Genomic DNA, 15,320 nt, shown 5'->3' with positions numbered 1-15,320 from the left:
CCGGAGAGGCTGCGGAGATTTATTCCTGCCCGTTACGCGCAATCATTCAGGAGCTTGGTTGCAATTAGAAGAGCGCAGAGTGATCTGTAAATACCCAATTAAAATAAGAGAGGAACAGAGGCCTCCCGGAAATTATCTACAGCCCATGGCTGATGGATCACCTGCGATTGTCATCTACAACTTTCCTATCCGATATAGACACACTGGGGTTAACCTCACGGAAAGCCAATTAACCGATGACTATGACGTGAATTTTGGAAGGGCATTTCTATGGCGGTTTTCTTTGTGGTTTTTGTCCATTATAGTGTATAAACCGTTTTTACATTCCTCTTTATGGTTAGTGTGCCCCCTCTGTCCAGCATTATTATGACGTGACTGACGGACTGGGGAAAACATGCCATCAATATTGAAGATGTTGCCCCTGCTCAACTGACCACCATGTTCATTCTGTGGGGGCCCCAGGTTTAATGTGATGGGATCCCTTTAATAAGTAGTGCTGAAATATCAGTACTAGACAAGACAGGTCATAGCAGAAGGTCTTTGTGACTCTCCGGGGTGTAAGGGCCCTTTGAATCAAGTCTGAGTCATGCACTAAATATCGTCTTATGTGGTGATCAATAAGAACTTCCCTTAAAGGGGGTTTCATCAATATCAAATGGGTGGGGGTCGGCAGTGACGGCCACCCATCAGATGTTTGAGGAGGCAATGTCGCCCCGGTAAAAGCCGTGGCCTCCTCGCAGCTTACCAAGCACAGCGCTGTTCTATGGATAGTGGCTGTGCATGGTATTGCAGTCCAGGCCCATACACTTGAATAGGACCGAGGTGCGCCTAGGCCACGTGACTGATGAATGTGACATAACCGGCCTAAGAAGAGACCACAGCACTCACCGAATGAATGTGGTGATCGGCGGAGGTGTCAGGAGTGGGACCCCAAGCGATCAGATACCGAGGAGAGGCCATAAATATTAAGATCTCAGACAGCCCTTTTAACACGATGAGGTGCAATGTTGATTTTAATCAATGGAAACTACCAGAGAAGGTGAAAAAGGCATCTCAAAATAAGAGATGGAAATACAACATACGGATATAAGTAGCCATGATGCTATTTACTACAACCTTTCATAGGTGAATGTCTAATGCACACCCTGAAGAGGTGCTGGAAACAGGACAGATCCCTTTAATTTATAGGCTTCATATGAAGTGTTTGCCACTGAAGCGGTTAAAATATAAAACCACATGTTGCAGAAACCGCAATATTTGCTGCCACCTTGTGGACAGTCCTGGTACGACACCTGGCTGCAAAACTGTTAGAGGATACAACCACATAGGGTGGATAAACTGCAAATGTTCCAGTGCAAAAATACAAGGTAAAAACCAGCAGCAAATACCATAGCAACAAAAGGTATGCAAATAAAAAAATAAAAAATAAAAAAAACTCTACACAGACTGCCGAAATATTCCTCAACAGAACGTGCACATAATTTGGTTTGAGTTTCATAGGATGTCTATTTTTTGGGTTGGATTTCCAACACGGATTCACGCACTGCATTGCAAACTCCTGTACCCTAAAGGTGAGGATTTAATGTTATGAATATGATAATAAATGTATCATAAGATCTAGCGGGGGGAAAGAAAAAAAAAGACACAGACCTGGACAGGTGAGTTGCCCTAGTTGTCATGCGTCGGGGGTCTTTTTGGACTTTGTGTCGGAAACCCCACTGAAAGGTTAGATAGTCAAAAGAAACCTTATCGGAGATGGCTGATAGCCGGAATCAATACCATTCAATCAAAAGATGAGCAGACAGACTTTAGATTAGGCAGCGGTCAACCAACCATACACATGTATGCTCGGCTAAAAGTGTTCTCAACGGGCAGAAGGAAGAAAAAAAGTTGTCAAACATGAGACAATGTTGGTCAGATCTCATAATGTTAGCAGGACTGGTTTAGCATCTAATGTCTTATTTATAACAATTATATAACGATCGGGCTGTTGTATTTCAATAAGCCCCATCCTTTTCTTCTCAGGAGACCTGAGCTGCAGCTTCCTCTGTCCACTCAGAACACATGCATACACAGCTCGGGCAAGTATGCATGAGCACGAGGAGGTCAGGGGACATGTACTGGTCAGCGTAAGCTACTTAATGCCCCTCAAAACAAGAAGGAACATACTCAGGTCTAACAGCCCGATGCTTAGTTGCCCCGACACACCCATTGGCGTTAGATTTGGCCGACATTAATGTGTATAGAAAGCTTTAGCATCTGATTAAAAAGCAGGAGGAAGTCTGGAGAACTTCAGATCCTCCTCCTGGGGGCGTCAGACGTTAGACAGCAGGGTCCAGCTGATGTGACGGGTACTGACAAGTGTCTTGTCGCCTTATTTTTTCCACAAGGGAGCCAGGGTCAAACCTTCTACTATTTCTCCTTGGCAGACTTCTTGACATGGAAGACAGCACGATGAACCCAGCACTGAGGACTGGCAGCAGCTATCTGGCATGGAAGGGACAGGACTAAAAGTCCCATAGAGGCAGTGGTGATCGATAGGACCTTATGCCAGAAGGAAAAAACAAGAGCTCGAACAAATTAAAAAGAAAGATACAGCATTGGGAAATCAAGAAAAACATTCCACAACAAGAGGTCTTGGCTCCATTGCCAATGTTCGTGCGTCTTGACTGAAGACCACCTATGATACATGGGGCCAGAGAGGAGGAGGGACCCCACAGCAAAAATCTGAATGACAGACTACTACACCCATTGATGTGGACACAGGAGACCCTAATACTCCTTTTTGCAACTCTTCTCCTCCTCTTATCCATCCACTGGTAGAAACGGGAAGCATTAGAGGGAAGACTGGCGAGGCATGACATGGAGGAGGGGGAAGCAAAAAGCTACTCTGTCTTGGCCAACATACTCCGATAGAGCACTAAAGCAGCGAGCAGATTCCTTGCCGTGGTGAAGTAAAGACGAGAAGTGGCATGGCCATGGAATGTTCCTTGTCAGCTACCATCACCAGATCATACAACGGTTGGAGGTCTGATGTCTGCTCTCTCCTCGAGCCCTCTAGCAGCTGCACATATGGTCTCCATGACACGGACACCCTTGCCCATGATGTAAGTCATGGCCGCATCTCAACAATTACCTGTGCAAAGAAGAAGAATGTGGCTGCGCAGCAGAATTGACTGCTTAAAAAAAGTTAGGTGATAATTATTGGTCAAGGAGTTAACAGGTTTCCATTTTAGCCCTCGGTCTAACTGGCAAACAATGCGTGAACATAAGGGCACTGACGTGCCAAAATTGTCAGCCTCGTAATGAACGGATTAGAATACATATGGTGACCTCCGCCGCACAATCTCTAGAAAACTCTGGAAAAGATGGCATGTGTCAGCGGGTCTTCCCCGCGAAATCTCCCTTCATTAATAGAGCCAAATGTGCTGTAATAAGATGTCTGTTAATGTTGTTGCTTTTGATAGGGACGTTGCCGTCTGCGCAGAAGATACTAGCCGCCATATAAACAGCTGTGCAGCTGCACAGCGGTCACTATGTGTGTACTACGGTATAGCAGGGGAGGCTGGGAAGAGTTTGGGACTGAGGGACGGGGCCTGTATATATTCTTTTATATAGAGGCAAGAGAGATAAAATACAATCTCTTCTCAGCCTTCTTGGCTCCGTGCCTTGAGATATGGAGTAATAAAACTGGTTAAGGCCTCTTTCACACTGGCGTGTGCGGCCCATCGTCGTGCTGCGGGCCGCAATGCAAGAGCACAGTCCGTGGGGCAGCCGCAGCGGATCGGACCCATTCACTTGAATGGGTTCGCGATCCGGCCGTTGCACAAAAAGATAGGACATGTTCTATCTTTTTGCGGAACGGAAGTACGGGACGAAACCCCATGGAAGCACTCCGCAGTGCTTTTGTAGGGTTCCGTTCCGCACCATTCCACATCTCCGGATTTGCGGATCCATCTCCGGATTCACGGAACGACGCCCGTGTATTGCGGGCCGCACATGCCAGTGTGAAAGACACCTAATAGGAATGCTGTGCCTACCAACCTCACATCACTTATTTAGGACACCTAGAGACTAGTCTGCCTCAAGTGACTCATTTATTTATTTTCTAAACTGGATCAGCACTGTGCTGGCAGCAAATAAAAGCCGCCAATTGAAAGTAGTCTTAGCATAGACAAAGCAAGTACCTGCAGTCACCAGTAGGTGGAGCTCCCAAAACATAGATATATACTGGTCATATTCCATATTAGCTGTATAGACGATCCATATACAGATAGCTCCCCCTAGTGGTGACTGCCTGCTGCAATAAATCACAGTGCATTCAGAAAATTTTCAGACCCTTTCACTTTTTTTCACTATTTTGTTATGCTGCGGTCTTGTGCTAAAATAATTTATTTTAAAAATCAAGTTTTCCCCTATCATTCTACACTCAGTACCCTATAACAATTAAGTGAGGACAGAATGTTAGAAATCTTTGCTAATTTATTGAAAAGGAAAAACTAAAATCTTGAAATTACATAAGTTTTCAGACCCATTACTAAGGACTTCGTTGAAGCCCCTTTGGCAGTGATTACAGCCTCCAGTCTTCTCGAGGTTTGCACACCTGGATTTGGGGATTTTCTGCCATTGTTCTCTGCAGATCCTCTCATACCCTGTCAGGTTGGATGGGGAGCGTCCAACTGGGTTCAAGTCAGGGCTCCGGTTGGGGGAGCGTCCAACTGGGTTCAAGTCAGGGCTCCGGTTGGGCCACTCAAGGACATTTACAGAGTTGTCCCTAAATCTCTCCTGTGTTGTCTTGGCTGTGTGCTTAGGATCACTGTCTTACAGGAAGGTGAACCTTCGAACTAGTCTGAGGTCCAGAGCTCTGGATCATGTTTTCATTAAGAATATTTCTCTACTTTGCTACATTAAGACTTCCCTCAACCCTGACCAGTCTCCCTGTACCAGATGCTGAAAAACACCCCACAGCATGATGCAGACACCACCACGCTTCACTGTAGGGATGGGACTTCCCAGTGCCTGGTTTTCTCCAGATACGATAAATACAATTGAGGCCAAAAAGTTCAATCTTGTTTCTCATAGTCTGAGAGCCCTTTTGGTGCTTTTTTGCTAACTTTCAGGTGTCTTTTACTGAGGAGATGCTTATTTCTGGTCACTCTGCATTAAAGCACAGATTGGTGAAATGCTGCATTCCTCCAGAAGTTTCTCCCATCTGCACACAGGATCTTTGAAGCTCAGTCAGGAGAATCTTTGGGTTCTTGGTCATCTTCCGGCTCTTCTCTCATGATTACTTGGCCTAGTGGGGCGGCCATCTCTAGTTAAGAGTCCAGATTGTTTCAAACTTCTTATATTTATGAATTATGGAGGCCACGGTGCTCTTGGGTACTTTCGGTGCAGCAGAAACGTTCGTGTCCCTTTCCCCAGACCTGAGCATCCACATAATCCTGTCCCCGAGCTCTACAGGCAGTTCTCATCTCCTCATGGCTTGGTTTTTGCTCTCATATGCATCGTCAGCTGTGAGACCTTATATAGACAGGGCCATGTCTTTCCTAATCACGCCCTATTCACTAAATTTACCAGACGTGGACTCCAATCAAGGTGTAGAAACATCTCCAAGATGATCAAGTAAAATGGGAGGCCCCCAAAGCTAAATTTGAAGTGTCATAACAAAGGGTCTAAATACTTATGTCCATGCAAAATTTAAGTTTTTCCTTTTTTAATACATTTACAAAAAGTTGAATTTGGTTTTCACTTTCTCATTATGTGGAATTTGGTGCAGACTGATGGGGGGGGGGGGGGGGGCATTATTTTTTTTATTTTTATATTTTAGCACAAGGCCGCAACACACAGTAACAAAATGTGAACATGTCAACAAGTCAGAAAAACTGAGCCCAGACCCTGATGAAATAAATGAGCAGAGAACCCAAAAAACGTTATGCATTTGATGTATCTCTGAGTGGGCGGCGGGGCCCATTTAGAGTTAAGCTATAGGGCCCTATGGTTTCTGTAATGCCCAGTGTCAGGAATAAGGACCGCCTTATTCCTAGTTATTATAATGTTTGCTGTGATAATATATGTTTTATGGTTATGTGTTGTGGTGTAACATGTTCTGGTGTGATTTACATATATAAACAATATGTATTTGTGTATTTGTATTACAAGGCCAGCAGCCATGTTGGGGGTAATGGAACAGAAAAACCTCTCTGTAGGGGGTCTAGGCCAGTCCCCAGTTCACTCAAATTTAGCAGACAGCATGGAATCGGCGGTTCATAAGGAATTATGAATCACCCGTCCATCCCAGACACAAACCAAATACATATTTGTGTCCCTGTGGCCACGATGAATAGGCCCGTTGTCATAGCTTGGTGGTGGGATGCCAGGGAGGGGAGATATACATATCTCCCCACAGAAACCAAATAACGGTACCATGTTTGGACTCTACTGGTAGCCGGAAGCCAGGCGGATCCATTGGTCCAAGAACCACCTCCCTGCGACATTCTGCTCTGGAGCCATGAGCCCTAATCGGTTTTGTGGCTCATGTGCTGCAAGCCCAGCAGAGAGGGGGTGGACCCCTCCCAGAGGCCGGGAGGGGATGGGGACGGCTACAGGTTAAAAGGCTTGTGCCAGCAGGCGGGCTTGTCTTTTCTCTGAAGGAGGGTCACATCGTGCCATGTGTTTAGAGGGACCTGCAACCTGCTGACATCACTGCCCTCCATGTGACTACAGCAAAGGACTCAGTCACAACCCAAAAGGACTCATCCATCTGGTACACTGACTTTTGCTCTGTTTAATCCCGTTTGTACCATATCACCTGTATTTGTAACCTCAGACCACTGTATATATCCTTGTGTGTATAGTGTATTGTCTAGTGAGCCCTTAAGGCGATTACCGTATTTTTCGCCCCATAAGACGCACTTTTTTTCCCCAAAAGTGGGGGGAAGTGCCCCTGCGTCTTATGGGGCGAATGCTGGCAATTTACATTGCAGACAGCGATGTATTAGTGAGGAGGGAGGAGAGTCTGTAGTAGGCGGGGAGAGCGGCGGGGCCATGCAGGCACTGTACTCTGGCCCCGCCGCTCAATATGTACTGTATTATACGTAGTGTTAATCATCATATCTAAACTGTGCTCCCCCTGCTCCCCACGTGTACCGCACTTAATGGTACACATGTCACGCTCCTGTAGTAAGCACTAGCAGCTAGCAGGCAGCCGTAAATCACGGAGGTCATGTGCCTGCACCGCCTACTTCATGAATAAAGCAGGTGGAGAAAGCACGTGACCTCAGTGAGTTACGGCCTCCTGCAGCCCGGCCTGCCTGCTAGTGCTTACTACAGGAGCATGACATGTGTACCGGTAAGTACGGTATACAGGGGGAGCGCATCATTACTCAGTTTAGATATGATGAGTAACACTACATATAATACAGTACATACTGAGCGGCGGGGCCAGAGTACAGTGCCTGCACTGCCCCGCCGCTCTCCCGCCTACTACAGCCCCTCCTTAGGTATCTGTGGATGGGATAATGATGGGGGGGGGGCCCATTATGATGGGGGGGGGGGGAATCTGTGGATGACACATAGCAGTGTCATCCACAGATCCCCCCATCATAATGCCACCCACAGATCCCCCCCACCATCATAATGCCACCCACAGATTCCCCCCCCACCATCATAATGCCATCCACAGACCACCCCCCATCATAATGCCACCCACAGCTCCCCCCATAACAGTGTCATCCACAGACCCCCCCCCACCATCATAATGCCACCCACAGCTCCCCCCCATAACAGTGCCATCCACAAGTCCCCCACATAACAGTGCCATCCACAGATCCGCCACCCCATAACAGTGCATCATCCACAGATGCCCCATAATAGTGTCATGCACAGATCGCCATTAGTTCAAACCCACCAAAAGCACACCTTTTGGTTAAAAATATATTTTTTCTTATTTTCCTCCTCAAAAACTTAGGTGCGTTTTATGGGCCGGTGTGTCTTATAGGGCGAAAAATACGGTAAATATATAATTTAATCTTGTGCTGTCTGGTATCTCTATCATGAATCCCCACGTCCGTGTTTTGGCTTAGTAATACGCTACTGCGGGTTGGTTTCTTACTCTATATAATCCCATTAGTGGACTGGGCTTATATCAAACAAGGAACTGGTGGCATTCTTTCCGGGCTGAGAAAGCGCTGTTTCACTGGGACAGCGAAAAGGCTCTAAGCTTGTTGCCTCTCTGTGACCTGTGTGGACAGGAGGAGTCTGTGAAAACTGTACCAAGACTGACCTTATCCGCTCCTCCAGGAGGATGTAACGTCACGGTTTGGTAACCAGTGACAATACCATATCTCGTGAGCTCGGCGTAGTTGACGTCCGACGTCAGTCGGGGTACAGTATTAGTCACACCCAGCATGCCAGATTCATTGCTTGTCAAGAGTACAAAAGCTTATAGACATATGAGGCTGTTGTATTTGAAGATATGAGAAAGAAACTTGCACATTTACAAATTCCTGCTGTAGGCCTTGCAAGCCTCCTGTCTGCAGCAGATAGTGACAAGGTTGGCAGACGGTGGTCTAATGGGGGGGCAAACCTCACTGAAATGATCAGGCAGGATCATGGCTGTCCCTGCACCACTCCTATCCAGCAGCAGTTACCTCCATCTCAGCATTGTGTGCATGGACTCTCTGCAGATTCTCTTCAGACTCGCGAAGGCGGCGACTGAGCTGAGGAGTGTGCTCCGATGGGGTCAGCTCACTGTCGTATGAATCCAGGATTGCCCTCATTCCATCGCGCTCCTGTATGGAGGACAGTTAAGAAAAAAAAGAGAGAAACGATCAGATATACAGTCAAAAGTGGAAATAACACCTTAAACCACCACGTCAGCCATAGATGCAAACAATGGGTTAAAAAAAAAATCCACACTGCATTACTATATTGGCGAGCCTTGTTCATCCTGATTTTCCTAGTTAAAAAGGGATCTCCAGAACTACAGAATGATGGCCGCTTTCTTACACCTGTCCGCAGGTTGTGTGTTTTATTGCAGCTCAGCTCCATTGAAGTGAATGGGACTGAACCGTGCGGACAGGTGTGGTGCTGTTTGTGTAAGAAAGCGGCCATCATTCTGTAGTTCTGGAGATCCCCTTTAATGAGGAACAAAGAACTGCCACAACAATACAAGTGAAGTAAGAATAGGGCAATCATATAAAAATATATTACATTTAAAATATTTCCATTTTCATCTGCCCTATTTCCAACAGAACAGTGCACAATACCAGTAGATGCTATTTTACAGCTCTCCGGGTTTATGAACAAAATGCAAAAAAATACAGTTAACACTGACACAAACACAAAGCGGGAAAGAAAGCAGGAAAATGTGGCTCCATATATCAATACAGATGTAGGTAATATTCAGGATCTGTGGTCAATGGCTGAACCATTCCACAAAGGAGACCAGTATCTTCATTTAATGCAGCTCAATGTTCACCAATCCATAGTGTCAGCCCTCCATCAGCCAGAAAGGGGCAAAGAAGCAGCAGAGCAATATTTGCCATCTACAGGCTGTTAAAAATGACAATCCAATGAGTTAAGACATTTAGTGATAAAGTATGTTGCCGCCTAATGTTCAAAGTGCATAGAAAAGTGCATGTCCACCTAACGAGCTGAGCAACGGTGGTCGCACATGGTCATTCACTCTCCCCACAGCATGTTAGGCAATACAAATAGCTTTCTGTCCTGCTTCTTATAGAAGGAGAAGATCCTGTGTAGTAACATGGCAGTATACCTATAAAAACACCATCTGCAGGGCAAGTAAGAAGGGACTAAATAGTCAGCTGCCAGAGGAAGCAGGGGACTGATTCTGTCTAAAGACCACCCCAGAAGCACCACGGAGAACACTAAAAACCAAAGAATGATGAACAGGTTGGATTTTATGCTAAAGATACTACAGTATTTCTGGTCTTTGGGTCCGAAAATGATTAATGGGGTAGTATTTAAAAATTCAATGGCCATGGGGCCTCCATAGTAGGGGACTAGTAGCGCAAAGGCATAGCTAGAGGGGAGCAGCACATGTTCCTTAGTGTCAGGTGCCATGGGTGGCACCAACAAATGTTGGGTTGGACATTTACAAAGCAAAAAACTGACTTTCCCACAGATGTAAGGCTACTTTCTCACTTGCGTGGTTAATCCCAATATTGAGATCTCTCTACCGGAATTAAATGGATCTGTTTTGATTTTGCACATCAGGATGCGGTTGTGTGAAGTCAAAATGAAAAAACAAAACAAAAAACTGATCCACCACTAAATAAATTGAAAGACAATGGATGAGGAATCCGGCTTTTTGGGCTCCTAAAGAAACGGATCCGCCACCATTGATTTAGGCTACTTTCACACTAGCGGCAGGACGGATCCGACAAGCTGTTCACCCTGTCGGATCCGTCCTGCTGCTATTTCGCCGTGCCGCCAGACTGCCGCACCGTCCCTATTGACTATAATGGGGACGGGGGCGGAGCTCCGGCACAGCACGGTAGTGCACAGCGAGAGGCCGCCGGACTAAAAGTACTGCGTGTACTTATAGTCAATGGGGACGGAGCGGCAGTCCGGCGGCACAACGAAACAGCGGCAAGGCGGATCCGACAGGGTGAACAGCCTGTCGGATCCGTCCTGCCGCTAGTGTGAAAGTACCCTTACATTCTTTTCAGTGCCGGATCAGTTTTATTATTTTTCCCCCGTTTGTGACTGGAAACAAAACCCCAGCTTGCAGAGGTTTTGTGTCCGGTCACAAAACAGAATGCTGCCGGAACGGAAGAGATCCTGATGCATCCTGAACGGATCTCTTTCCATTCAGAAAGCATGAGGACTAAACCAACTTTATTTTTATTTATTTTTTTCCAGTATTGAGATCGTTAGCCGGATTTTAGTACCGGAAAACAACAACGCAAGTGTGAAAGCAGCCTAGGAAAGCTTAGATACTTGTATATACCTGGGCTCTCTCATTTTACCGGTCAATATGGAACTAATCTCAGAATTCTTTAAATCTGCGTCGACAGACATTACGCACTGATTTACCAGGGGCCATTCAGAATGTCGCTTAAATTTCGTCTAGACACAAAGTGCTGCACGAGAACAGTTGCTGCTTGGACAGAGCCTGGAGTAAAGCAGGCGCAGGAGCTATTATTCCTGCGGCCCTTGTCCTACATTACGAGATACTTGCTGGCCGCCGGCCAGACGCAGCCTGTTTTACAACTCCCGCATATCACGCTGGCAATAGATTAGCTCTAGATTGGGCCTATTTAACAAATGAGCCCTACTAACATTTTACCGTTACTTAGCTTTACAATCTGTCACTCGCTGAAGCTGCGGATCTGGAATTCCCCCAAACGTCGCCTGCATTCCTTTAATCTGCACTGCATCATGGCCTCTGCCAAATGAGATTTCCGCCACGTAAGCTTTGAAAAACGGGCACCTGCGCTGCTAGTTTCAGCCGCCGTGACACCGAGACCCTATCAACCATCTTAGCAGAACGCTGGACGGGAGAGGCCTGCAGCTGTATTCCGAATAAGTTATCATCGTGATGAATGGGACGCTTATATTTTCTACTACAAAAAGGGAGAAGAAGAAAAAAATAAAAATAAAATCACTGCACGGGATTTGCTGCATCAACAAGGTTGAAGGAATTTTCCGTGTGCTGCCAAGTAGGAGAGGCTGCCAAAAGGATTGCTCCGGCCTGTCTGTGGTTAGCGATGACTCGGGTGATCTAAGCTCGGAGAAAGCTGTCAGATAAGTGACATTATCAAACTTGTTTACACTTCGGAGGCACCGTGTTACACTCCCGGCTGCAGCTCCGGGTCCCTGGTGGATTTCACTCCATCGTCCATCAGGAGTTAGGTTTTTTTTCACAGCCAAGGGGGATGGTGAAGCAGATGTAATCTGCAGGAGAGAGACTATTTTCCTGGTTAATAATACAAGACATACTGTCGTGTCTTGAAATGGTGAAAAAAAAAAAAAGTCTTGCTGCTTCTAAAAACAAATCAGAACATTTACATAGAAAGTTCTGATCGAGCTCAAACAATAGGAAAGGATGGTGGAAAGGAATCCATGGCACACCACAGGTTATTAGGTTTTAAAGGGGTTGTCTACTCCTGGGGGCCATTTCTGCAGACTTCCAGAATGGCCGGACCCACAGTTTTTTTTTGTTTGTTTTTTTTGCAGGAAAAATGCTCTAATGGCACTGTTTAATATTGCATCTGATGTAGTGGAAAGCTGGAAAAAAAATTCCAAATGGGATGTAGCAGGGGTGGGCGGTGCAATTCTGCCACAGTTTTACGGGCTTCATTTATATGTGGTTCCCTATGTGATAAAACTGACCAGTTAACTTCATTTTCCACAACGATACCACATTCATATAGTTTTTCATGTGTTTTAAAACTTAATCTTTTTTATTTTTTTGGTTTGCATTGCCAAGTTTATTATGTTAATGTCTATGAAGGTGTTGTGGAGTGATCTGTCATTTTCAGTGACGCAATGTTCGAGTGTTTACCGCATTTTTACAGACCGCAAGACGCACCAGACCGCAAGACGCACCAGACCGCAAGACGCACAAAGGGTATAGATGAGGAAAAAAAAGAAAAATTATTTTTCATCAGAACCCTAAGCTCCATCAGACAAAATAAATAGAAAAACGTACCTCAGACCGCACACCCTTCCTACACTCACTGCTCCTTGGTCTTCTTAGGGGACCTGTGCTGCATTGTAACCTAACACTGAACAGCGTCAGGTCATAGTGTGCACCTACGTGTCCTGATGCTATATGCAGTCAGGGCACCGTGTTTTAAGGTCTGAAAAATACTGTGTGCCTTTTTGATCATTGGAGGCAATGCAACGGAAAAAAAATTGTGAAAAATAGTGAAGCGTTTATATTCTAAGAGCATGGCCATTTTGGGACGTGGCAATACAAATTATTTTTTTATCGTTTATTTTTATTATAGGGAAGAAGGGTGATTCAAATTTTTATATTTTCAAAAACATTAGATTTTTTATATACTTAGGGTCCCTTAGGGAACTAATTGTTAGAGCACTTGAAACATAGACTGCAATGAATTACCAGTGCAATCTATGGGTGTTGTGCTATGTTTCCTATGGAGCCCTCCACCTTTAGGCCTCCATAGGAACTACTGATGTGGGAGCCTCGGATCCTTAGAGGGATCTAGGCTATCAACAGGCTGCCCCAATCGCCAGAAGGAGCCACCTCAGATGCAGTGGCATCTGAAGAGGAAAAGAGCAGAAACCCAGCGGCTACGAGACGGTGCTTTAAGGCAGTACGTATAACTTTATTCTTTTACATGTCAAGCTTTTAATTGTCGTGGAAAACCCCAATGCCCATCTCTATACGAGTTTATGGGGTGGATAAAAGCCGCCTCCTCTGTCACAGAAGGAGAAGGGGTGCTGGCTTAGCTTTTGAAATGAGCCATTCGGCCAGCTTCCTATGCCACCGACACACAGGGGGGACCGCTATGTTGAAACCAAGACGAAAGTGGAGGTGCCGCTTGCAGAGCTGACCTTTTATCAATAAATTATAATGGTAGCTAGACTCATTTTACATTTTAGATGCAATAAAATTGATTTTATTTTTATGGTTGGACAATCCTTTTAAGTCAGGATGACCTATTAAATTGATTTTAGAAAAAGGATTTCTAAACCAGACAACCCCTGAAACTTTCAATCCAAACCAAAAACATGTGGCAGACGGACCTGGCCTTTAAAACAGAGGCTACAGATGAGAAAAGTTCACCAGAAAAATAGACATGACCCCGATTCCATCATTGCATCAGTCACCGGCATTTACTATATACTGTACAGGCAGTAATTGCCTAATAATATATAACAAGGGCACAGAGAATGGGCACTTTGGAGAAAGGAGCAGAAGTTAACAAGCCGTGCACAGAACATGGCCTGCAGTAAAAAGTCAATGGCCTGCAATGCTCGTAACCAGCAGCCACACAGTGTGCAAAGTGCCTAATGTTCTACAGGGGTCAGCCAGTCAAACTTACACAAGACCCGACCCAAGTGCGGAGTCTAATCTCCTGCCAGCTGAGACCCTTGAGCTACCACGAGTCTTACCCTCGGTTACTGCAGTCTCAAGTCTCTATAAAATAAATATTTCTTGTTTACTGTTCGGTAAAATGCCCCTTCCAGGCAGAGGGACTGGCGAGAAAACAAATTTATTGCAGAAATAAATGAAGTGTACAAAGACGACTGCCATCATTCAAACGCGGTAAGAAAAATGGTCACAGGAGGCAATGACTTCACATTCAGAATATACTGCCACAAGGGAAAGCTGAGGAATTCTGCTCCTGCATAAACCTCTTTAAATACGCATTTACTATATATATATATATATATATATATATATATATTTAAAAAAAAGATAATAATTAGAAAACATGCCGATCTCTACAAAAAAAATAAAAAATAAACCTTAGATATGTGCCAGTGCACTGTGGATGATTACTTCCTCCCCATACTCTCTGCACAGACACTGATTCAACAAGGTCTACAGCAGGGATCAGCAACCTCCGGCACTCCAGTTGTTCTGAAACTACAACTCCCAGAATCCTCCTTTCACTTCTATGGGAGTTGCAAGAACAGCCAAGTAAGTGTGCATGCTGGGAGTTGTAGTTTCACAACAGCTGGAGTGCTGAAGGTTGCTCATCTCTGGTCTACAGGAAGATGAGAGCTCCTGACAACCAACAGGAAGTCAGTGGAATAGTTGGGATATTGTTCTGCCGACTAAAGTTAGGATTACTGTACATTCCTCAAAATAGGTCAAGGGTGGGAGAAAGATCATTTTGGTCAGAGAGCATCGGCTAAAACTGTTATGACACCGGTGTGGGGGGCGACAAATCATCATTAGGCCTCATGCAAATGATAGTATCAGGTCCTGAAATCGGGGATCCGCAAAATACAGATACCGGCTGTGTGCATGCGCAAGAATAGGACGTGTTCTATAATTTGTGGAACGACCACATGGATGCGGACAGCTGATCCAAAGAAATGAATGGGTCCACATGCGGGCCACAAAAAAAATAAAAAATAGCACATCGGACACGGCTAAAAAAATTCAATTGTGTGTGTGAGGCCTAATGAATGGAAATTACTCCTGCACCTACTCTACAGGTACTGGAAAAGTAATGTTATCCAAAAAGCCCCAAAATCCATATTACACAAATCCTCGAGTCATCGTCATTTTCTCAAATCAACAGGAGTCCACATTGTAATAAGTACACAGAATCCACCCTCGGGGGCTATTTTCTTTTCAGGCAGTGCGG

At 45.3% G+C, this 15,320-nt stretch overlaps 1 protein-coding gene across 2 annotated transcripts in view; it reads right to left on the bottom strand.

Annotated features, from left to right (window-relative positions):
• Nucleotides 1-11,852, bottom strand: part of LOC122944558 (mitotic spindle assembly checkpoint protein MAD1-like) — a 381,207-nt gene extending 369,355 nt beyond the window's left edge. Inside the window, exons 1-2 of one of the 2 annotated variants that reach the window (XM_044302963.1) lie at nucleotides 11,800-11,852; nucleotides 8,652-8,792 (exon numbers count right to left, since the gene is read on the bottom strand). In XM_044302963.1, the coding sequence (XP_044158898.1) occupies nucleotides 8,652-8,780 (129 nt within the window). In that variant the 5' untranslated portion in view covers nucleotides 8,781-8,792; nucleotides 11,800-11,852. Of the gene's footprint in view, nucleotides 1-8,651; nucleotides 8,793-11,314; nucleotides 11,351-11,799 lie in introns of those variants that run through there. The other variant, XM_044302962.1, reaches the window with a different exon arrangement.
• Between the last annotated feature and the right edge of the window lie 3,468 nt (nucleotides 11,853-15,320).

The sequence above is a fragment of the Bufo gargarizans genome, chromosome 8 (assembly GCF_014858855.1).
Source record: "Bufo gargarizans isolate SCDJY-AF-19 chromosome 8, ASM1485885v1, whole genome shotgun sequence".
Taxonomy (NCBI): Eukaryota; Metazoa; Chordata; class Amphibia; order Anura; family Bufonidae; genus Bufo; species Bufo gargarizans.
This window is presented reverse-complemented; position numbering and strand designations above follow the sequence as displayed.